This window comes from Dendrobium catenatum, unplaced genomic scaffold (genome assembly GCF_001605985.2).
Source record: "Dendrobium catenatum unplaced genomic scaffold, ASM160598v2 fragScaff_scaffold_231, whole genome shotgun sequence".
Taxonomy (NCBI): Eukaryota; Viridiplantae; Streptophyta; class Magnoliopsida; order Asparagales; family Orchidaceae; genus Dendrobium; species Dendrobium catenatum.
This window is the reverse complement of record NW_021318693.1, coordinates 2,789,814-2,814,930: the sequence shown is the minus strand read 5'-3', so window position 1 is coordinate 2,814,930 and position 25,117 is coordinate 2,789,814. Positions and strand designations below refer to the sequence as shown.

The 25,117-nt window shown below is 34.3% G+C and overlaps 1 protein-coding gene across 2 annotated transcripts; it reads left to right on the top strand.

Moving 5' to 3' along the window:
• The first annotated feature begins 521 nt into the window (after window positions 1-521).
• LOC110111768 (NAC domain-containing protein 92) lies at window positions 522-2,119 on the top strand. Of its 2 annotated transcripts, none has more exons than XM_020843775.2 (4): window positions 522-571; window positions 836-1,063; window positions 1,135-1,412; window positions 1,528-2,119. In XM_020843775.2, exons 2-4 carry the CDS (start codon window positions 850-852, stop codon window positions 1,960-1,962), a joined length of 927 nt encoding a protein of 308 aa, XP_020699434.1. In that variant the 5' UTR covers window positions 522-571; window positions 836-849; the 3' UTR covers window positions 1,963-2,119. The 2 variants fall into 2 exon arrangements, with proteins under 2 accessions (XP_020699434.1, XP_020699440.1); XM_020843781.2 differs by having other exon boundaries at window positions 568-647.
• Window positions 2,120-25,117: the final 22,998 nt, after the last annotated feature.

The following is a 25,117-nucleotide window of genomic DNA, read 5'->3' as shown; positions in this document are numbered from 1 at the left end:
TTTTTTAAGAACATCTTTTATTAATCTATCATACCCAGCGCTTAAGCAAAACGAGTTTATGATATTAAAAATCATATAATGTTTATATCGTATATTAAAAAAAATTTATACGAAAAATAATTTGTTTACTCTGTAGGGTTTTAGTATTAAAAATTAATTTTTATTAAGATTTATAATTCAAAATTTATTAACTAAAATGAGTATATTTAATTGAGCCACGTCGGGTTGCCTTAATTTTAATAAAATTTAACTTTTAAAATATATATTTTTACAATTTAGAATTACTCATTGATGTGATACAAAAGAAAGAAAAAATTATTTAATAATATAAAGTTGTACTCAATAATGTTTACGATTAAGTATTATCATATATATTTATTTATTAAATATACCATTATTCGTATTTAAAATCATATATAGCCAAAACGTCAGCTATCGAAAGATGCTTAATTATTATTATTATTATTGTTATTATTATTATTTGTGCTGAAGCATTTTGCTATTTAAAAGAGGCTCGAATCCATACAGCGTTCTTTTACTAAACGGATTGTGCCACTTCAGCAAGCAAAAGGTTTGCCTCTTTAATTAGACCTCTAAAAACAGAGCATTCCCTTCTTGCTCTCTCTCTCATTCCCGCCGCCAGCAATGTCCTCTTCTTATTCTCTTCCTACTTCTACTAATTCGTTTTTTTTTTTTTTAAGTTCTCATCTAATATTAATTCCTCTATTGGATTTCTATTTTGCTCATCTTCTAGTTAGATAAATTCTTTCCGCATCGTAAATATGTTCTTCATTAAAGAATCATTCTAAAGCTCGTTCTCCTCCATTTCTCTTAGCTCTCAGTCTGGTTATGGAGAAAATAGAAGTGTCTATTAGCGATGGATTTGACAACAGCAACACAGGAACAGAGGATCAGATGCAGTTACCTCCAGGATTCCGTTTCCACCCCACAGATGAGGAGCTCATCACGCACTACCTCTCTAATAAGTTCTTAGACGCTCGATTCAGATCCCTTGCGATCGGAGAAGCCGACCTCAACAAGTGCGAGCCATGGGATCTTCCCAGTAAGCATGGCTTAATCTCTCCACCTCTTCTTCTTCAACCTTTATTCTCATTTCAATCAACTTGATGACAGAACAAGCGAAGCTGGGAGACAAAGAATGGTATTTCTTCTGCGTGAAGGATCGGAAATACCCCACTGGCCTTAGAACGAATAGAGCTACTGAAGCTGGTTATTGGAAGGCTACGGGAAAGGATAAGGAGATCTATAGGGGGAAGTTGCTGGTTGGAATGAAGAAGACGCTCGTGTTCTACACAGGAAGAGCGCCGAGAGGAGAGAAGACCAGTTGGGTCATGCATGAGTACAGATTGGAGGGAAAGTATGCCATCAATGGTCTATACAGAGCTGCTAAGGTTGATTGTCCGCTTGAAGCTGGAAATTATTTTGATCGCTGAGATCATCTTCTCCTTCTTTCTTTTAGTAACTATCTTCATCGACTAATTAATTTATATATGCTCTGTTGAACAGAACGAGTGGGTGATCTGCAGAGTTTTCAAAAAAAGCTCACTTGGGAATCCTTTCGGGATGGGAAAAATGGCTTCTTCCTCCTACGGAGAAGAGGTGGAAGATTCTCCTCCTCCTCCGAAAACTCTTCCGCCATTAATGGACATCCCAAGTCACGTGCCCTGCTTCTCCAACGGTATGGAGGGCCAAAAAGCCCATGAACAAGACATGTCCTCTATCTTCTCCAAGTTCATTCCCATGTCCACCGCTCTCTATGACGGTAGCTTTATGAGCTTATTTGAAAGCCATGGTTTCGAAGAGAAGCAAGGATGCAAGAAGAACAGGGAGATGCTGAGCTTCTCAGAACAGACTGAGCTTATCGCCGAAATGAACACAGAAATTTACTGTGATAACGAAATTGGAAGGAGTTCTTTTGAGCACTGTCTTTGGAATTGCTAAATAATTCGTATTTGAAGTTCTTGCATGAATTGATAGTATGTGTATTAGACTTATTTCCTTCGGTTTGATAAGATTGTGATTGTTGTGTTTGGAATTGTTTCTGTTTTGAAAATTTTGAGCATTTGCAGTAATAAATAAGTGTTCCAAGTTTGTTATATTTATCATATTCATGCAACCTACTTTAATTTGAGAAATTATTATGTGCGGATGCCGGACGCAGCTCTACGTCTGAAGGCGAAATAGGTGCAGCGACGTCAGCGGTATGGAGCTGCGATACAAAGCAATACAGAGCCGCAGTACTAAGCGAAGGGGTGATGTGGCGCATTCTGGTTAGTCTCCGAACGACTTTCTAGAGGTTTCATGTATTGGCTCCATATATAAGCTCGTATTTGAGGTCTAACCTATAAAGTTATAGGTGAGTTTTGAAATTAGACGTGCTCAAAAGCCAAAAAGAAATGTTTTATTTACTTAGGGGATGTTTAAGATCACCTTCTGCTTTCTATTTTTATTTACAAAAAATATATTTAATTACTATTTTTAGCTATTTTTATTTTTTATTTTTGAAACAAATTAAATTATTTTTTGAGATAGTCAATATAGTTTTAAGTAATTTTTAGTTTTTTTTTTTTTTAAGGAAAATCACCTTGGCTACATCCGTCTCCATCAGACACTAATAATTACTAACATCACTTATTATCATTATCTTATATAATATACAATAAAAAAATATTTATTTAAAATATCAAATATATTTTTATTTCATATTAGCATATAAATAAAAAAAAAATTAAAAACAAAGTGAACTCAAATGGCCTCTTAGGATGTCAATATTAGATTAGACATAATATCTTTTTTTAGCCAAGAAGATAATTCTTCTATTACGATCAATTGCCTTTGGGCTTCCGTTGAATTTTAATTAAGAACACAACCTATAAAACAAAGAGTTTATCCTTCTCTTTAGTTAGGTTTATTTCCTGTTGATTTGATATTAATTTCAAATTATTAAGATCTTATTTGGGACAGCTTTCCTATAATTTTATGAAGCTGCTTCTTAGTACAAATTTTTGTACTAGAAAACTACTTTATAAAACAGTAAGAAAGTTGTCTAAAACAAAACCTAAATTATGGCTTTGTTTTGGACGGCTTTCTTACTGTTCATTTAAACAACTTTTTAGTACAAAAGTTAAAATTCTGCACTAAAGCAGTAAAAAAACCGTCTCAAACAAAACCTCTATCTCGTAAGTTAAGCCCCTTCCATATAATAATAGTCATAAACTTAAAACTCATAAGAAATAGTTTAAATATAAACCTGATCTATTAACACGAATGAACATCTTATATTTGAGTAGGTATCCGTTTGCTAACAGCTATCATTTGAATCAGTCCGTTGGAACTGTATTAATTGCATAGAAATATTTTTTATATCTACTCAAATTATTCCATGTATCATTTTCATGATACACTTTATAAGATGTAACTAATATCAACTTATAATTTGACTGTGTTGTATAAAAATTATAGATTTTTTTTTTGTTGGGCAAGCTGATCGATCAAAGGAATGGTGGGGACAATAGTCTAGTCATCTAGAAGATCTAATATTCTTAGGTCACCAACAATACTGTTTTTGTCTCTGTATGAAGCCAATTGGACTCTCAATGATATGGGAGTCTTTTGGTGATTTTAATACCGAATGATTTGCATTAGATTGGTCCACCCACAAATCTCTTCACTTCTCTGTCTTTGTAGTTATGTCAATGATGATGCCTTGAAATAAAATAATTGCGTAAATTCAATGTGGCTGATGTCAGGTAGGTCACCTGCCCATAATTCTCTTTACATTACCAAATCATTGAGGACCAAGTACTTAATCCTGAGCTCATTCTCTGCCTAAACCGTTTAAATAACTGCGCAGTGTTTTTTTTTAAACGTGCAACAACTTTCTTTTATGAAGGTATTTGTATGGAGGGAGGAATTGTGTTTTTTTTTTTCCTTTATATAAAAAAATTATTATTTATCTATTAGAAGAAGATAACAGGCATATAAGAACAATGAAAAAAATTAGGCTCTTGTCCCCGACAATGTTGAATTGTTGTCGATTGAGTCTTATTGTCTTTTCTCTAATGAGTAAGAGTTGTGGTCGGAGGAGAACAAATTAGTGGAAGAGTTAGGTGAGAGAAGTAGACATAAGATATTTAGATTTGTATTTGGAAAAGGAGTTGATTAACCTTAGCTATATGACCTATCTACCATGTGTTTGGTGCATATGTAGGAGTGTAGGGGTGTCAATATTTGACATGATCAGAAAATCGGATTTGAGCCCGACCCGAAAATTTCGGGTTTGGATCAACCCGTTTATGAAACGGGACGGGTTCGGGTTCAACAAACATACCCATTTCAAAAATCTGGTCAAGTTTGGGTTGACCTAGAAACACGGGAATGACCTAAAAAATAAAAAATTTTATAGGAGTAAAAATTATATATTTTTTCATATTTAGTTATAATATTCTCTTTCATGCTTTTCATGATAGTTTAATTACACCTTTTTTTCTTTATTTTTCTTGTTTAATTTTTTTAGAAAAACTTTTCGTAATATATAGATATATTATTATTTTTTAATATATATATATATATATATATTATTTTTATTATTTTAATATTTTTTATACTAGCTCCAAAAAATGAATGTAAGCTTTCTCTATTTTTCATTTAGAACGGGAAATATAGATAAGATTTTGAGTCTCTCGTGCTCTAGCAATTTGTGGGTGTTCTAAGGTTACACCATCGTGCTCGTTGGCCTTCTTGGCATGGTTTTCTCTCTACTTTTCATTTGTTTTCTTAATCGTTGATCTTTACTCGTCTTTTTATATGTTTGGTTTTGAGATTTTCCTGGGATTTTTGGTTTTTGGGAAATGATAACTCCGTCATCATCCCTTCCTCCGGCTCCTTATCTTGTTGAGGGGAAATGTCGAACTTTTAAGGATGCCATAGCTGCTTTTGCTTCATCTTCTTCAAAATTGAATTTTGTGCATTCCTCGCTTAAGGGCTATCAGTTTTCTTCTTCGAGGATATTGTGGTCACTCAACTGGCCGCTCCATTTTCTTTAACATTGGTAGGCAATGTTTTGTTCAGATGTCTCAACCTTGATGTTATACAAAAATTTTTTTGCTACTTTAGACTATCGGGTTCTTTCCATATTGGTTTACTTGATCAAAGGCATGTCGTGATTCAACTCTCTAATAATGTTAAATATAGCTGGATATTTGCTAGGAGATCCTATTATATCTAGGCATGCCAAATGCATTTGCTCAAATGGCCACCGAATTTTGATGTTAGTGAATAATCCCTTATAGCGCCTGTTTGGATTTCTTTTCCAATTCTTTAATTCTCAAGTTTTATATAGTTTGGCTTTGACTTTTTGGAGGACCAGTACAAACTGACCAGGCTACAATGGCTATTTCTCAACCTTCTGTAGCACAGGTTTTGGTTGAGATGGATATCTCTAAGAAAAATCCCACTGATATTTGTTAGAATTGAAATGATATTTCCAAAAATTTGAATTTGAAAATCTTCCTATTTTTTGTTCTTATTACAAAATGCATGTACATGGTATTAATGATTGTTTTAATAAGCATCCTCATCTTTGTAAGGAGAAGGATTTTTCTAACAAACCGTAAAAGATTGATGTAGATTTGATTCATGTTGAAAATTCTTAGAATTTGGAGGGATTTGAATTGAAACAGATTGAAAATTGTGAGGCTAATATTCATCTAGCTTGCGTTGGACCTACGGTAACTGATGTGGATTTGATTCATGTTGAAAATTATGAGCATTTGGAGGGATCTAAATTGAAATAGATTGAAAATTGGGAGGCTAATAATCATCTGGCTTGTGTTAAACCTATGGTAAATAATGTTGTTGATGTCCCTAATGATCAGGGAGTCCTTGTTAAACCTTCATCTGATTTATTTATTGTGGGTGCTAATATGGAAGTGCCAGTTTTGGTGGATGGTGCTAACCAAAATACATTTAGAGTTGATGTTACTGCTACTTATTCTATTAACAAAAATTGTCCTAAAATGAATGAAATGTTCTTAGCTAATACCTCTATTAACGGTTCCATTTTGAATGAGCCGAAAAATGCTAAGGTTATTCATGTGAGTAATAACTTGCTTGAAAAAAAGTAATACTGCTATGATTGGGTTTTCGTTTTTTTTTTTTTTTTTTTGAAGAATGCAAACTTGCATAAAAATAAAAGAATCCTAAATACAATCTAATGTGATATAGCAAAACTATCACATTCTTCTTTTACTAACCTGGATCCTAAGAGATTCAGTTAGTGTCTGGAAAATCTGAAATGAGCTCAATTTCATGAAATCTGATATCTGTTCTGTTCCGGATCCGATGAAATCTGTTCTGGTGCTTATGCACATCTATTCTGGTGCCGTGAGCACATAAGCATATTTGTTCTGGTGCCGTGAGCACAAAGGGAGGCATAAGGGGCCAGAATCCGTAGAGATTCTGTCAGTGTCAGGGAATTTAGCTATTAATTATAATACTATATGATATAATCTGATTCTGATTTCCGTATCTGTTCTGTAAGCAAATATGATTTCTGAATTTTTGTACGATATAATTTGATATGATCTGTATGATATGATTCTGATACGATTGTGACACGATTCTGTTCTGTTCCGATATCTGATTTCTGTACGATTTTGATTCTGTTGATTTGATCTGTATGACTCCGTTCTGATTCGATATTTCTGTTCTATTCTGATTTGATATACGATTCTGTTTCGATTTCTGTACGGATTTTTGTCTGATGTGTTTGATGTGGATTCTGGAAGTTTTGATTGGAGGTTTGTCGCTTTGCTGAGCTGTTGAGCTCACCCTTGTTTTCTGGTGGTTTTCATGTTCTGGGAAAGGGAATGAGGTCCAGGACTAGATTTCAAAGTCTGATCAGTTATAGGTATTATTTTGTACTTTTGATTTTTGAACAGACATGGCTCTTCTGCTCTATTTCTTTCTATCTGAGCCATGGTCTGTAGTTGTAGATGATTATTTTGAGGAAAAGAAAGAAAAATATAGATGTTTGGTTCCGCTGCATTTGATGTTTCATAGTAGCTCTGTGCGTCTGTTTTTGAGTTGAAATATTTGGAAGAATCAGTTCTGAAACAAATTACAAAGCCAGATCCTGGTCTGTCTGTTCGTTAAGCTGGTCGCGGCCCGGTGCGGGCGGGATCCGTCTCGGGTCGGGTCGTGACACATGCCACTCTAGAAAATCTATAAATAGACACCTCATTTCTCTTGAAAAGGGTCCAAGCAAGAAGAGAAGAGGAGAAGAGAAGGAAGATGAGAAGGAAGAAGCTCCTCCTCGACCATCGTTGGAACCTCGCCGGACCACCGCCGGAGCCTCGCCGGACCACCGCCGAAGTTTCGCCGCACCACCACCTCAAGGCCCGACGTTCAGGCCCGACGTTCAAGGCCCAACATTCAGGCCTGACGTTCTGCTGAAGGCCCGATGTTCTGCTGAAGGCCCGACATTCTGCTCAAGGCCCGACATTCTGCTCAAGTCCCAACGTTCTGCTGAAGGCCCAACGTTCTGCTCAAGGCCTGACGTCTTCATCTGAGGCCCTCACCTTCGCTAGAGGCCCTCACCTTAGCCATAGGCCCTAACCTTCTCCAGAGGCCCTCACCAACACCTGAGGCCCTCACCTTCACCAAAGGCCCTCACAAACACCTGAGACCCTCACCTTCACCAAAGGCCCTCACCTTTGCCAGAGGCCCTCACCTTCGCCAGAGGCCCTCATCTTTGCCAGAGGCCCTCACTTTTTCCAGAGGCCCTCACATTCGTCAGACCACCGCCGAAGGCCCTCACCTCCATCGGACCACCGCTTGACGTCGTTGCTCCGTCGAACAGCCACTTAAGACCCTGTGCTCAACCAGGACACCACCTGAGGCCCGAACTTCTACTAGGCCACTACCTGACGCCTAGAGTTCTACCAGAGTATCGCCATACTACAACGGTCTTTCAGACCCCGGTCTCCTGCTGACTACGGTCCTCCCGACCTCCGTCGCCTACTATGTCCACTCTAACCTCCATCACCAGACAACAGTCACTTAGACCCCGATCTCCTGCCGACTACGGTCCTCCCGACCTCCATCACCAATCAACGGTCTTTCCGACCTCCATCCTATCGACTATGGTCGTGCTGAGAAAATAAATACATCTATTGTAACTCCCACCATGCATGTAATACACTCTATATGATGTACATTTGTGACATCAAGCCAAGGCCTTCTCCCTAAGAAGGCCTCATTTGTAATCGACTACAAACACTAGTGGATTCATTCAAACTGGGCTAGGCCCCGTGGTTTTTCTCCCTTTTCAGGGGTTTTCCACGTAAAAACTCTGGTGTCTCTTATGAACACTACACCCTCTCACTTATCTGCTTGTGTGCTGGATCTTCGTACAATGCTAAGTCGTTAAATCATATATTTCTCTACCGCCGCGAATATTCCAGGACGCAAGAACTATAATTAATCTCTCTCTATACTCAACCAATTCTCTCTAGGATCTCTAATTCTTTATCTAGAAGATTGTTTGTTAGTAAAATTGAGTGTCATCGATTGATAAATTCGAACTCAATATTTAAACTATCTTAAATTTTAATAATTTAGAGTTTATAATGAAAAAAAAAAGACAGAAGAAAAGTATTCTTTAATTTTCAAAATTAAGGATTATAGACATGTTGAACATATTTTGGACAAATTTGATATATCATACATAAAAGTAAGATAGGCTCGAAACTATAAGGCGTTTTTAAGGAATAGACAAAAAAAATTATAGATTGAGTGAAGCAACTCTAAAAGATTGAGGCTTCGTTTGCTATGGCTTTTTCAATGCTTCTTAAAATAACTTTTAAATACAAAAAAAATTAATTTTTGTACTAAAAAAATATTTTAAAAAGCAGTATAAAAACTGTCCCAAATGAAACCTGAGATCGTATATCCACCTTGGAACCTAAAATGTCCCTCCCATATCAGATTCATCACAGCTGTCTCTATCAATTTCACTTCTAATGAGCATTTTTTGTTCTCATCTTGGTATGATCAGATGAAACTTACATACATTGAGACAATTCTCTTCACTGAACCCAAAATAAAAATGATATATATACATACAAATCATTTTCTGCTTATTTTAGAGTGCCTCTATTAGCATATTTTGTTAAATGGGCATTGACCTGTGATTTTTTTTTTTTTTTTCCATTTTATATGATTAAGAGTCAAATTCTCATTTAGATCTAATAAAGAAAGATCATTTCTAATCTTTTATAACCAAATCTTTTTAAATCTATCTTTACCTTTATAAAAGAATTACTAATAAAAAAGTGAAATAAACATAACCAAAACGACATTATAGGTTCACTATTATGCATAATGCTCAATGGATAAAGATATTACGTAATTAATATTAATTTCAATAGGTCAAAAAACAATGATGAAATAAATTCCTTAAACTAACGTCTTTAACTTATCATACAGGATATATAATACTTTTATGGTGATACGCTGCCCTTAATTTACATAAGAGCTTTAAGATTTTAACCCAAATCTCGTAAATATAATCTCATGTTATATCTCACATTTAGGTCATCCTTGGAGGAAGAAATCTTTTTGGACGTTGGATAAATTATTCAAAAATATATATTCTGTATTAACTTTTAAATTTTAAAATAAATATTTTGATCAATAATAGTAAAAAATTATTTTATGAATCATATAAGTCCAAATTACAAATTAATTTCATCATAATATAGTTATTATTGTATTTTAGTTTCACTAATTTTTTTTTTCATAATTTTTGCACACTGGTACAATTCTTAAAGATATTGACACTTATCGATACAATTGGATATTTTAGAACTGTTAGATATTCATTTTGCAAACAAATTTCACCTGAATGTTTTGGACTAGCTTTATTATTTTATGAATATTTTTTTATAGTTTTTTTAGTCCCATATTTGATGACATAAAATAATTTATATTAATTTTATATTAAAAATTAAATGGTTAGAATAATCATTTAATATTTTATTACAAAATATTTTTCAATTAATTTTTTTTTTAAAAGCCCTTACCTTTTTTGGATTTCGGCTAACAGAGAGCGGACAGAGAAAAAAAATAAAGGAAAATGGAGAAAAAGAGAGGAGGGAGAAAAAAAAAAGTTTATGGAGGTCTTAGAGTCATTTTTGTTCATCGGACAAATTGAAAATTTGTTCGTCTCAAGGTAGGTCACATTATGTTTATCTCAATTTAAAAAAAAAAATTTACCGAATTTTTCGGTTAAATTTTTTTTTTATCAAAAAATGGATATAACTTTGCACTGTTAAAACTTTCACTGCATAACTTTTTATATATTATAGATATTAAAGTTATGAATATTTTTTGAAAATTGTGCAACAGGGGCTTTGGAATTTGTGGAGTTTTTTTTTAATAAAAATTATCAAAATGTTGAAAATAGTATTGTAGTACAATTAAAGTATTAAAATTGTATTCTGCACGATCTATGATAATTTAATTATTTATTAAAAATGTGTAATTTTGCTCAGTGAATTTTTTGTTGTCTTTTGTTATGGAAAATTATGCAATTCTACATATGCTCAATTAAGCTTTAACAGTTATAATATGATAAAAATGTACATATATGATTAGAATATATCTGCTGGGAGAGATAAGATGTCATAATCTTTTGAGATTTTGTATGTGTTTGAGGAATATTTTGGTCATATAAGCATATTATGGTGGTTCTAAGACATGTTCTAATGCCTACACGTATGTTTTGATGCTATAAGCACAAAAAATGAGTCATAAGCAGTCAGAATTCTTTGAGAAATAGATTTACCTATCGCATCCCAGCATGATAGGACATGTCCTAATCAAGTAGAAATCATGTTGGATTGGGTTGTGACGTATTCAGCCTTCTAACAATTTTGTTTGCGTCAACTTATGATTTAAAAAAAAAATTATGAAGCATGGTCACTTCCTAGACGTCAATGTGAATCTCCCCTCAAGACTATGCAATCAAATAAGTTTTTCAAAATTATAATTTCAATATTACTGATAAATATTACCATCGATGAGAGCATTTCTTATATTGAGAGTACTCTCAAATTAACTCGTGGATTTTGGTACATTTTTATATCTTGAAACACCAATAAAGGTATGCTATAAATATATAGACATGAATCTTAGACCATCCCAATTCTATTTTCAGCAAACAAACATTCAAGAGGGTATTATTGTTTGATGTGCCGAATTCAATGATTTCAAGACTTACTTGATCGAGTCCAAGTTAACATAATCAAGCATTCAAAAGCAAAAATAGAATTTTTTTAGGCAATTTAGAGGGTCAAACACCTAAACTTTGCTTAAGTATAATAAAATTGACTGTCTGAATGAACTGAAACTAACAAATTCAACCTTACTAAAATTTGAACTACTTAATATATTAAGATGGCAAAAAATATCAAATGATCAATAGAATTCTCTTCGGATCATCTAATGATTTTTTTTGTACTCTAATAAAAATCACCTAAAAACATATATTTTCTACGAGCAGACAACATTTCTGTATGATAAAATATTAAAATAGCAGTAGTGAGAAAGCTGTATGAAATAGCAGTGATAAGATAATTGCTTCAGTAGTAAAAAATTGAAGATAGAGCTAGTGGAAAAAGGTGTAAGCATTAACTAATGCATTGTATTGCATGTATCTTACACTCCATTGTATATATATATATATATATATATATACTTCAAAACCATCCAACCGTTGAGTAAGTTTTGAATGAACCACTGAGATTGATTCAAGTGTTTATAGAACCTAGTGACAGATCTGCCTGCTGCTGTAGCATTTTCTAGACTACGAGAGTAGTGAAATTTGCGTAAAAAGCGATATGTCATCCTTTGATGGATGGTTTGAATCACTATTATTATCAGACCCTGTAAATTAACAAGCCTATATCATAGTGTTATTTGTCTCAAAGAAGCATAAATCTATTGTTAGGAAGACCTTTTGTAAAAATATCAACAGTTTGATCCGTCATTATATGATGAATAATGATAGTTTTAGATTTGATACACTCACGAATGTAATGATGATCTATTTTGATATGCTTGATTCTGACATGGAATATTTGATTATCAGCAAATGATATAGCCGAAATGTTGTCACAATATAGTGGTGTGGGAAGTAGAGATGCGAAAATCAGTGAGTAACCAGTGAAGCCAAACAATCTCAGTAGTTGTTGAAGTAAGGGCACAATACTTAGATTTTGTGGAGGATCGAGCCATGGTGGACTGATTTTTAGCACATCATCTGATAAGAGTTGAGCCAAAAGAGTTGAGCCAAAAACACACAAAATATGGTGGTAGATATTATGTCTTGCTTAATTATCACCTGCCCAATTAGCAACAACATAGGCATATAAAGTGGAGTCACCCTTTGTGATTAGTAAGACAAAATCAAGTGTATCTTGGAGATAGCAAATGATACATTTGAGCATTTGAAAATGATAATTGAGAGGATGATGCATAACCTGGCAGACTAGGTTAACGAAAAATGAGATGTAAGGTCAGATAATTGTAAAATATTGAAGTGATCCAACAAGGCATCGATAAAGATGTGGGTCACTGAATGGTAGCATGGAAGATGGAGTGGTGTCCGACTTACTAGAAACAAGATTTTGTCATGGTTTATACATGGCCATGCTAGCTTATTCAAGAATGGTAGTAGCATAGTTTAGTTGATGAAGCAACAATCTAGATTCAAGGCGTTGGACTTGGATGACAAGAAAAGTATGTAAGTTTCCCAAAATATTTAATTGAAAATGCTGATGTAGGTCCTTCAGGAGTTGAGAAATAATATTGGTGTTGTTTCCCAAGAGAAGGGTATCATCCAGATAAATAAGTAGATAAATTACTCTTAATAAGTGGAGCAAATCAAAAGTGAAGGGTGTGTGGAGAACCTTTTTTTATGTGCCTATTTTAAGCCATAAATGGCTTTGTTGAGTTTGCAAACATAGGTTGGATGAGTTGGGTATTTGAATCTGTGTGGTTGAGCCATATATGTTGTTTCTAAGAGCTTGCCATGAAGAAAAGAAATTGAAACATCCAATTGATTTTATTTGCTAATTATTTTAAATATCAAGTGTTAAAAAGATACAAATGGTTTGGTATTTAGCCACCAAGCTAAAAGTTTTGGTAACTTCAAACCATACTCTTATTTTTATCCTTAATCCACAAGTCTGGCTTTGTACCGAGCTATGGTACCATCTTCATGATGTTTGATTCTAAATATCCACTTACTATCAAGTACATTTTGAGAGTAGTGAGGACGAACTAGAGTCCAAGTTCCTTGAGTTTGGAGAGCTTGAAATTCATGTGACATGGCTTAGTGCCAATGAGGGTGTTTGACAGCTGAAGAAAAACAGGTTGGATCATGGGACATAGTTGAGGAATGGAGGAGATTGAAGATTGATTTTGGTTTGATATGACCATATTGAAGTCTAGTAATCATATGATGTAATTTGGGTGGCCGTGGAATTGCAGAGGATTTGGAGGTAGAAGAACTATGGTGGCAAGTGTTTGTTATAGTGGGGGAATTGTGGATGGATGGGTGGGGAGATGGAGTAGGGTTTGCTAAAGTTGGAGAAGGTGTGGGTGATGTTATAGTTGTTGTAGTGGATGGCACAAGGGTTAGAGGTGGTGGATGCAAGGTACTGGTTGGGATACTGATGGCACAAGGCATCGAGAAATAATGTTATAGTAGTTTCAATTATATGGCAATGCTTACGTTCGACCAATACATTAATTTTATTGAGGCAACTAAGTTGATGTTGGATTCCATGTTGAATTAAAAATGATTTAAAAGATTTATTTACAAATTATTCACCATAGTTCGTGCAAAAAGTATGAATCGCTTCATATAGTTGTTTTTCCACCATAGTCTTAAAAATTTTAAAGTGAAGAAAAGCATCATATTTGTGTAGCATATAATAAATCTATGTATAGCGGGAAAAATCACCCACAAAGAGAATGTAATATCGAAATCCATTAATAAAAGCTACGGGGAAAGGCCCCAAACATCAGAGTGAATAAATTGTAAAGGCCTAGATGTACTAGTAGTAGATAAAAAAATCTAGTCATATGACATTTGGACTGAGAACAAGAGTTGCAAAGAAGAGAAGAAGATATTGTGGCTATATAATGATGGATGCAATAGAGATGGAGTCAAAATTGAGAAGATGAATGCAGTAGTACTGGAGGGCGAGCATTTGAGGAAGATTCTTCAAAATAGAGGCCACTACTGCTGGGACTATGGAGGACTTGTCTTCAATTGCTTGATTTGAAAGCCATGTGAATAAAATAAAATATAATAATTATTATGAGTAATAAGTTATATAACAGAGAGGAGATTATGAGTTAAAAGTAGAACATAAAATAGGTGATGAAGAAGAAGCTTACGAGAAGGTGTTGGAAGAATGCCCTATCTGGTGGCTACAATAGTTAAAGTTTGACCATTGCTAACTGTTATCTGTTGAGGTCCTTGATATGGTTGAACTGAGTGAAGTAGAGGGATCAGCTATAAGATGAGAAGATACACGAGTATCAAGATATCAATCTTGAGTATATGGAGTTGTAGCTACAGTAAGAGCTATGGACTGTTGTGATTAATAGTTTAGATCAATTCTAAACCAGCAAGAGGCTGCAGTATGGCCACATTTGAAGTAGATTTGACACTCTACTAATATGTAGTTTTTTTTTAAACCCTCTTCCATCTCTTCCTCCACGTATATTGAACCGACCACGAATGGGGTTAGTCCTTCCTCTGCCTCGTCCTCTATACATGGTTAGAGCAACATGATTTTCCATAGTGTCTAAAATTGAAGTATCTCACAAGGTTTCAGCTGTTAAATTGATTTCTTCACTACATAACAAGGAATAGAGGTCATCCAAACTAACTGGTTGAAGCTTGGTCCGAATGGAGGTTTTAAATGTATTGTACGATGCCAATAAACCATTTAGAGTATACAAAATAATATCCTCAGCATTTATATATAGTGCTTCATGCAGTGTTAATGGCATCAATTTTAGACTTAATCTATGACAGATATTAAGTCATAGTCATATCTTTCATGGTTATATGATGAACTGCATTCTTTAATTGCAAGGTGCGAGATTTGTTAGTAGACTAAAGACGGTTGTCAATGGTTAACCAAACGTCATGACAAGTTTCGATATTGAGAACATATAGAAGCAGCGGAGGAGAGATGACCGAGTAAAGTACTACAATAAGATTCTAATCGATTAGCATCCATCGGTTGTAGGATGGATGCAGAGAGGGAAGACCATCTAAATCGAAAGTATACTTGCTGGGTGTATTAGTTAAACCATTTAAGAATCCATAAAATCCATTTTCTTTGAAGGCTTTGATAAGTTAAGATCTCCAAGTGAAATGGTTGTCAGTTGCGAGCTGAGAATGAATAATATTCTTGATATTGTTCATTAGAAACATCAAGGAAACAGGGATATGAACTACAGTCATGTTGTTGTTATTGTTGATATCAGGTGAAGCGGAAGTAGTGGATGAGTATGCACTAATGCAATGGCTCTAATATCATGATAAAACACAGTAATTACAAAGCTCTATGAAATAATGGTGATAAAATAAATGCTTCAGTAGTTAAAAAACAAAGATAGAGCTAGTGGAAGAAGATGTAATCAATAACTAATGCATTGTATTGCTTGTATATATCTTACAGTCCCAATGTATACATATATAAGTAAAGATGCAGAGAAGTTTGTCTTCAAAATCATCTAGCCACCGAGTAAATTTCAAATGAACCCTAAGATCAGTTCAACTGTTTACTGGACCTCGTGACAGAGCCGTCTGCTGTTGTATCATTTTTCAGTCTGCTGGAATAATGGAACTTGCGTAGAAAGCGATATGTCATCCTGCGATAGATGATTTGAAACACTATTGTTATCTCTATAATTTGTCACTCACAAATACATATGCCTCTCTAAAGCCCCACATTTTTTTTTTTAAATATATATATCCATCCCCTACATGTTATCAGTCATTTATCTATATAAATATGAGATTCTTTTTAATACTATCAAGAAGACAAATTCACTTTTTATCATGATAATTTTTTTAACAAGCAAGAAGAACTATTAAATACTGATGTAGCTTTCAGAGAGAAGCCATGCGGGGCTGAAGTTGTTGTGGGACTTCAAAATCCGGTATTTCAGGGATGGCCATATCCTCTGCCAGCAAAACTGAAACCATTTGAGTCTTGCACGACATACTTTCATTTCCTCCCTAAGTCCCCACACATCCCCTTCTTTCCAAATTATACATAATTATTGATCAAGGATAGTACTAAGTGTCACCAATGAGTACGTAGTTATGGCCCGCAAGCTTAGTACGTACAAATATGTTAAGCACTAATTTGAGAGAATATATGGAAAACAGAAAAAAAGAATATAAATTAAAAAGAGTGAATTTTCTCTTTATTTATATTTCTTTTTTTTATTTTTGCGTGAGTATCAAGGAATATATAATCCGTGCAACAATCAATATGCTACGTGTTCCCGGATTTTCAAGATTGTGATTGTAGATTTGAGATTTGGATGCATTAGCTCAAAAAAATATATATATATAATAATTCAATGAGGCTTAGGATGGTTGGTGGGCGAGTACGATTGGAAATTTCCATTCTGAATTCGAATCCCCTATATTATGGCCTCGACTCTTCAGTGGGGCAAAGCAAGTGTGGGGCCGATACCAGTGGGTGGCCTCACTAGGTTCCGCCGAGGGATTAGTTACGCCGCCAAGTGCTCCTTTTGAAGTAGCAGCAGGTAGATACCCCTGTTCCGAATAAAAATTAAGGATATAATTGAGATGGTTGTAATTTTTTTAAAAATGATTTGAAAGTCATAATAGAAAAAATAACTTTTTTTTTAGTTCATATATAAAAAATTGATTTTTTAGCTCAATTCTTTTTATGAAAGCGGAACAAAAGCATTAGTAAAATAGAAATTCTATTTGAGATGGTAAAAGTAAAATAATAACAAATTTATGTCAAATAAATTCTAAATATTTTATATATGTTACGTGTAAATTCATTTATAATTGAATATATGTATTCTTATTTATAACTGATATATATATATATATATATATATAATGTTTTTGGAAAACAATTATGTCATCGTTATTTCAAATTTTGTTTTTAAAAACTATTTTTAGAAAATAGTTTGAGAGCTACAACTGAGAAATGAGCTTTTAAAAGCAAAAATAAAAAAGCATCGGTTTCGTTTGGAATAGCTTTCTTACTGCTTTGTATTTTAGATCATACAATAGTTTTTGTTTGGCTTTTTTTTTTTTTCAAAAAAGTTATTTTTAAAAAATTATTCTGTCCATAATAATTTTAAAATTATATTTGTAAAAAAAAAATATAGTTGCCCCAAATAAAATCCTTGCCTATATAATACGATGGTCTATTGACATATTTTAGGACATTTATAGAATTGTTGGGCTTTGGATATGCTTGAACGTCGTGATCTACATTAAAACATATTTCACATGAACCGCAAACGCCAGCCTCCAGCCTCCAGCCTCCAGCCTCCAGCATATTCTTGCATTATTTGGTGGACCCGCCTCATCAACTTGCTTCATTGGATGCCTATTAGACTGTAAAGGGCAAATTTTTTATTTGGATATGCATATTTTAATTTTAATCAAAATGAGTTTTTTATTACCTATAAAGGTTGTAAAGCCATTTTGAACGATTTAAGTTTTATTTGAGACATTTTTTTTATTGTATCTTAAATTAACTTTTTAGTACAAAAATTATTAAAAAACTGTTTTACGAAGGATTAAAAAATTTGTCTCAAATGAAGCTTTAAATTAGAATAGTTGGAACAATATTTTTTTCAATTATTAATAAGCTGATTAAGCCGATAATTATTATTTTTTTTTTATTTTTTAAGTTTGAGCTGTCTTCAAACATTAGCTGGGTTTTTAAAATTTTATTCACATTTTCGAGCAATAATTGTATTTCGGTCAAGTCTATCTAAATTATATGAGTTGCTAATGATTTAAACATATAATTTGATTATCTAACATATATACATTCAGAACTGTAGACATTATTAGCTGAATTTATAAAATATTATTTTATCTTTGCTGAAATTCAAATTTTAAAGGGAAGAAAAAGAAAATAAACAAATCATATAGCTATTTTTTCATGAAAGTTAAACGAGTCATTAAATTAGACATTAGAACATAAATGAATGAGTAATTAAGATATATATATATATATATATATATATATATATATATATGTGAGTTATTAGCAAAGTGAATATAATCAAGATGCTTTTTGTTCATAATTAGGTCGTTTAATAAATAGTTAAGAATATTTAATAGAAATTTGGAAGGATATTTAATTAAAATTTTATCATTATAAATATTAGAAGTCTTAAATTTATTCTGAAATGAGAATAATACATAAATGATCAATTAGTTTTTAATTTTTTTATTTTAAAATAAATATGAATGTTTTAATATTAATCAGTTCATAAAATTTACTGGATACCGGCGGTCATTTGACAGTTTATTCCGTCAGTTTTCATTTCCTGCGCGGTTTATTCAGGAGGTTTTGAAACTGCCAGTATATTTCAAAACCACCAAAAAATTGAGATTAACTGTAAAAAATCGTCGTCGATAATTGACGATTTTCCTATTGTGTATCCTAATAAAATTATAACTAAGATATTCCCACACAACTTTTTAATTGTGAAATTCTTTTATATATACAACGAAAAGAAGTCTTAATTAGCTAATGATCATTGGTGTGCTAAATGACCATTATCAGTAAATTCAATAGGAGAAAAGTACAGAATATAGAATACCGTAACTGTTTGCATATATAAATCTTCCATAATCCATACTGTATTTTCACTTCTCAAAAATAAAAAAACCTCTAATAAGTTGCATAGAAATGGATTTCTGTATAATAAACCAAGATTTGAAACTCTGCAAAGCTAAAGTTATGGGACTCGAGTTCTCTTCCAAATATATAGAAAAAAAAAAAAGAAGGAATCAAGAAGAAAGCTGTTCTCCTGAGCAAGTTTTGCTTTTTATATTGATGCCGCCTCAGTAGATTTTAATGAAATAAATGTATAAAGGTAACAGCAAAAACAAGCACAGCAAATTTTAATAATACAGTAACAAAATGAAATTTGCTATAGCATCAAATGATGAATTATAATAACAAAAATTAGATGGAGCACCATCTTCAGCTCATTCATGGTGCGTTGATATGTGTCTTTCATCTGGCCATAATCTTGATTCTATTAGGCAGGCATCTTTTATTGTAGTCTTTCACAGAGGAAGGTCTTATTTGGGACGGCTTTTTATTGCTTTTTAAAGTAGCTTTCTAGCAAAAAAAAAGTTTTTTTTACAAAAAAACTGCTTTAAGAAGCAATAAAAACTCTCTCGAAGTCTTGGTTGATAATGGTGTCATGTTCAGTGTTATTTCCATATTGTTCTCAATAATTTGTTCAACCTTTCATTAGGTGGATGACATTGCATATATTGTGTTAGGTTATGTACTTGGTGCCATTTTTTTTGTCCCCCTTTTTTCCCTCCCTCCTTTCTTGTTCGAAAGCCCTGAGAAGAAGGTTCTTCCCAATGTTGAGGAAGCTTTGGCTTGATTGAGTGGATTAATTTTTCCAATTCAATTCTAGTGATTTCCTCTCCAAGTGCCTAATCAAGTCTTGTTGAGTATGAATCCTTTGTATTCAGTACATTATCCTCCTTATTCCATTAATCCTTTCTTTGTAGATCATAAGGCTTAGTTTGGGACAGCTTTTTTACTGCTTCTTCAAGCAGCTTTTTAGTAAAAAAATTAATTATTTTGTACTAGAAAGCTGCTTGAAGTGTACTAGAAAGCTGCTTGAAGAAACATTAAAAAAGCAGTCCAATGAAAGCCTAAATTGTAACATGATATGACATCTTGTACATACATTACAGTAGAGATAAACAACAACAACAATATGGTTTTATCCCACTACATGAGGTTACAGAACATTAAACCTATGTTCTCGGTTTTCAATTTTCCTGCATCTTTCTTCTTCCCATAGCTGCTACAACAAAATTACAAAGTATGTTGAAAACCCATAAAATCAACCCATGATAATTATACTCCAAATCGGTTGTTCCAAACTACTGCTGAATGTAACAACCCCCTTTTTCAGCTTTTGGGTGTACTGATTTCCCAACACAAAATTGCTATTTCCTTTTAAATTTTCTCTAATGTGATTCCCTATTTTGATTCCTCTGGTTCATGAACTAATGTGATTCCCTATTTTGATTCCTCTGGTTCATGAACACGCCCCTTACAGTTTTCACTATATCCGTAATAAGATTCTTCATGGCATCTTTAATCCAAGAATTGGAGGACTAGAAAATGTATACTTCTTGTGGTAATTCCACGTCAATTAGAAAATATCTTCTTGATCATTTTTAACATAAATTCATTAGGATGGTGTAAACTTTATGGTAGATACTTCAGCAAACTCCAACATCTTTGCATATGTTCTTTTCTTTTGTATATATTAGAGGCTTACCAGTTACCAAACTAGATTTCATAGTTTTATACCATCGTAGCAATGAAAATTCTTCAAAGTATTCGTCCATAAGTTTCAGATATAAATTCTATGTTATGAGATGGGAAATAAATTTATTATGACTTCATCCAAGCCTTTGTTTTTTATATCTGAGATTAAACTTAGGCTTCATTTGGGATGACTTTCTTCTTGCTTTTTAAAGTGGTTTTTTATTACAAAAAAATATTTTTTTTTGTAAAAAAAAAATCATTTTAATAAGAGTAAAAAAGTCGTCCCAAACGAAGCCTTATTCTATCAAAACCACTGCGTATAAAGCTACTAGAGTTGAATAAACTAGAGTTGAATAATGAGCTCCTTCTTCATTGTGTAACCTATAGAAAGTTGATATCTTCAAGACCAAGCACGATGCTTCAAACTCTTGCACGATCCCCATATCTTCGTACATGGCCATGATAAACCGTTCCTTATCGTTCACATCTGATGTAGTGGATCGGTGAAAGAATCAGATCTGCTTGAAGGAATTCTCAATCTATGACAAACACAAAGTTCAAAGGCTTAAAAGAGAATGATATTCATCAATGTCTTTTTCCTACTGAAATAGCTATATTTATAAGCTATAAAGAACATTCTAAAATGCATATAACAAACATGTAACAAATTTAAATAAGCTACTCCTAAGGGATTATTTAGTTAATGATGTTCCACATCAACATCTTTAGGTTAAATGTATGGATTCTTCTTCACAAAAATTGATCTGTCTGTTTCTAGCTTTATTTTTTCATCTGAAAGTATCCACTTCTGCAACTTTCGAAACCCAAATGTATTGTCAATTAGACAATGAAGCTCCCATCCTCTAAAGAGTGATTCATGCAAGCACTAATAAATATAAGAGGATAGTGTCAATTCACCAAACAAAACCATACCTTAATTTTATGTATATATATGTGCAAAAATAAGAAAGTTCCATCTCATATATTTGTGACGACTATATGGTAGAATTTTCGCCGTAAAAGAAAAAAAAAACTAACATTTCCATTGCAAATCCATCATAATTTTCGTGAAAAAAGTTTCACCACAAAGTTCATCACAAATCCGCCGCAAATTGCTAACTTTTATGTACTGATTTTGAAGCCTCCACTAATAATTAGAATACTTCTCATAATTAAATTTTATTACATATGCTGCATCGCAAGCTTTTCGACCCAAGCTCAATATAATATGGGTCACAAACTCGACAGAATGCAAAGCTTCTTTAAATGATATTGAATCATTATACTTCATACCTTCTAATAGCTCAATATTATCATCCTCTTCCCGAGAATTAGGCCCATCTCAAACAAGAAATCATTATCATCTGACCTACAGCAATAACAACTAGTTTTTGAATATTCACTCCCAACCATATATGCTGAAATTACCTGATCGCCAGCAAATGTTCTTCATTTAGATCTTGCACTCTGCATCTCTAATATTTAGTGAGGGCAAAATCTAGATCAAGTTACATGCAACAACAACATCTGACTCATACTTGTCTGTTAATGCCATCAAGCACCTATTCAACTTCTAGCAAGGAAACAAGAATCTTATCTTGTTTGACATCTAGCTTGATTTCGCATGTCTATCACTGTCATTTCCAAAGATTGACTTTGAGCGCACTTTTGAGCTTGTTCCTACCTGATTATAATGCAATTGGAATTGATGGTCCTTTAAATTTGAATATATAGATCTTTATCAATAATGAATCTTTAATAGTAACAAAAGTAAGAAAATCTTAATCAATCAAAACTATTTTATGCTTACAATATTCTTATTCTTGCTTGTGCTCCTATCAACTTGTTTGAAACTTGCATCCTATTTTGTGGTCTATTTATACCGCACTTGCTCGTATGTCATCTGTAAAATCAAATAAATGTAAAAACTTGTTATGGGGTAGAATATACGCGATGATAGAGCTATAATACTACGTCTTAGCATTGTATAGATATGCAGCTCACACACAAAGAGCACAAGACTTTTTAAGTGGAAAACTCTGGATAAGGGAAAAACTTCTCACTACAGGAAAAATGGCTATTACCGGCGGTTCATTGGCCGCCGGTGTCACCGGCGGTTAAACCGCCGTTTGTTAACGACGGTTTGCCAGAGTTTTTTATATGTTAAACCGCCGGTATTAACGGCGGTCCAGAAACCGCCGGCAAACCGCCGGATTATAAATAAAACCGGCGGTTTAGCGGCGGCTTTGACCGCCGTTGATAAGTAATTTTTTACCGGCGGTTTGGTTAATTAACCGGCAGTCTACCGGCGAAGGCCGGCGGTTTTAAAAAAATACGACGGCTAACTAAACCGCCGGCAAACCGTCGGTAAACCGACCGCCGGTAGACCGTCGGTAAACTGACCGCCGGTAGGCCGTCGGTCAAATAGCCGGCGGCGTCACAGCCGGAAAACCGCCGGCATAAAATCCGGTTGAAACCGGCGGTCGGAACCGTCGGAAAACCGCCGGCTTCATAAACCGCCGGTAAAAAACTGCCGGTGATAGTTTCCTACGCGATTTTTTCCGGCAGCACAAAACCCGCCGTAAAGCCGCCGGTAGTTAAAAAAACCGCCGGTGAATATAGACTAACCGCCGGAAAAAATCGCCGGATTTCGGCGTTTTTCTTGTAGTGTCTGAGCCTAGTCCAGTTGAAAAAGATTCCACTATAATTTGAGTTGAGTATAGTGGGCTGACTCATCCTTGAGGGCGATCAGATTACAGTTGTCAACCGTATGGTTGTAGTCTAGTGACAAACGGGGATAAAAGTCCGGTGTCACTTCGTGGTCCGGCGGAAGTCCCAACGTGAGTCGGTGATTTGGTGGAAGTCTGGTGTTAAGCAGAAGTTTGGGCAATAATTGGTGGTCCAACGAAACTCCGGGCATCAGGTGGTGGTCCAATAGAACTCCGGTGCCAGGTGGTGGTCCGACGGAACTTCGAGCTTCTGATGGTGGTCCGACGGAACTTCGAGCTTCAGGTGGTGGTCCAATGGAACTCTGGGTGTCAAGAGATGGTCTGGCGAAACTATGGCATTAGGTGGTAGTACGATGAAACTCAGGGCGTCAGGTGGTGGTCCAACGAAACTCCAGGTGTTAGGTGGTGGTCTGGAGGAATTCCAGCGTCAGGTGGTGGTTTAACGAAACTTCAGAAGGTGGTCGACGAGGAGCTAGGGGGCAATCTCTCTCTTGCTTGGGGGTCCCTTTTCAAGAGGAAGGAAGGGTCTATCACTATAGGAAAACAGCTCATTTCCAACAGAATTTTCAGCGGAATAAAATTCGTCTCAAATTCGGGCTGATTTCCGACAAAAATTTTGACTGGTTTTCCAACGATTTTTTTTTTGGAAGGCTTTTCTGGCGGAATTTCCAGCAAATTTCTGATGGAAATTAAAAATTAAATATTTTTATTTTAAAATATAACTTGGGTGGAGCGCGGATGAGGGGGAGCAGCGGGAGCAATGGGGTGCTTAAAAATTTTTCGGAAAGATTTTATTTTTATTTTTTTTGGCATTCAAGCGCATAAAAATTTTGAAGGAAATATATTTCCAGCGAAAATTCCATCGGAAATTCGCCGGAAATGTTTCCGGCGAACTATTTTACGCCGGAAGTCCTTTTACGACGCGCGTGAAACCGGCGAACATATTTCCGCCTTCCGGAAATGCAATTTTCTGACGGATTTTGGCCATTTTCCGATGAAAATGGCCGACAGAAAGTGACGTTTTTCCTATAGTGTATTTATATATTTCCTAGAGTGGCATGGTCCGTAAATAGGAGGAAGATCAAGGGTAAATGGGGAGTGGTTTGGATGGACGGCCGATGTTGAATCCCTTGAATGTGTACTGTTTTACTAGGCATTGGAATGTCTTAGTTGTATCGGAATTCAATGCTCTTGGACTCGTTGGAGTTTTCTCGTCAAGCCGCTCGATTCGACTATAAGCATGTCATGTTTGGAAACTGCTTGGTAAACCAAATTGTATTTCGAACCTTCCAACAATGCTCCGGGCCCTTGATTTGGACCCATTTGGGCTCAGATTGTGTCGAATTTGGTATTGTTGGGTTTGTAATTCTGAGAAGCTCAGTTTGACTGTAAGTTTGCTGAAATCGGAGTTTGAATGATCCCATATTTAATTTCAAAAATTTTCAACTTAATTTTGCCTTGAGATTCGTGCCCAATCAAGATAATTTATGGATGATACATCAAAACTCAACAAGTAGCATAGAGAGTATATATATTACATTTAAATAGATTTTGTTGTGACGTTTGGCTATGGCGAGATGATTGTTTAAGATTTTCTTTTGTTAGGAATAGTTGATGCATGGAAGAAACAAAAACATCCATCAAATTTGATGATTGAAGGAAAAATACAAGGGAGGAAGCAAGTGAGTGGTGACGGAAAATAATCTATGCACTAACCTTATATATAAT

Bases quoted from the DNA above. Each gene is read 5' to 3' on its own strand.
- LOC110111768 (XM_020843775.2), top strand. From the start codon at position 850: ATGGAGAAAATAGAAGTGTCTATTAGCGATGGATTTGACAACAGCAAC. The intron at 1,064-1,134 runs GTAAGCATGGCT...ACTTGATGACAG, and splicing joins CGAGCCATGGGATCTTCCCA to AACAAGCGAAGCTGGGAGAC. The intron at 1,413-1,527 runs GTTGATTGTCCG...TCTGTTGAACAG, and splicing joins GTCTATACAGAGCTGCTAAG to AACGAGTGGGTGATCTGCAG.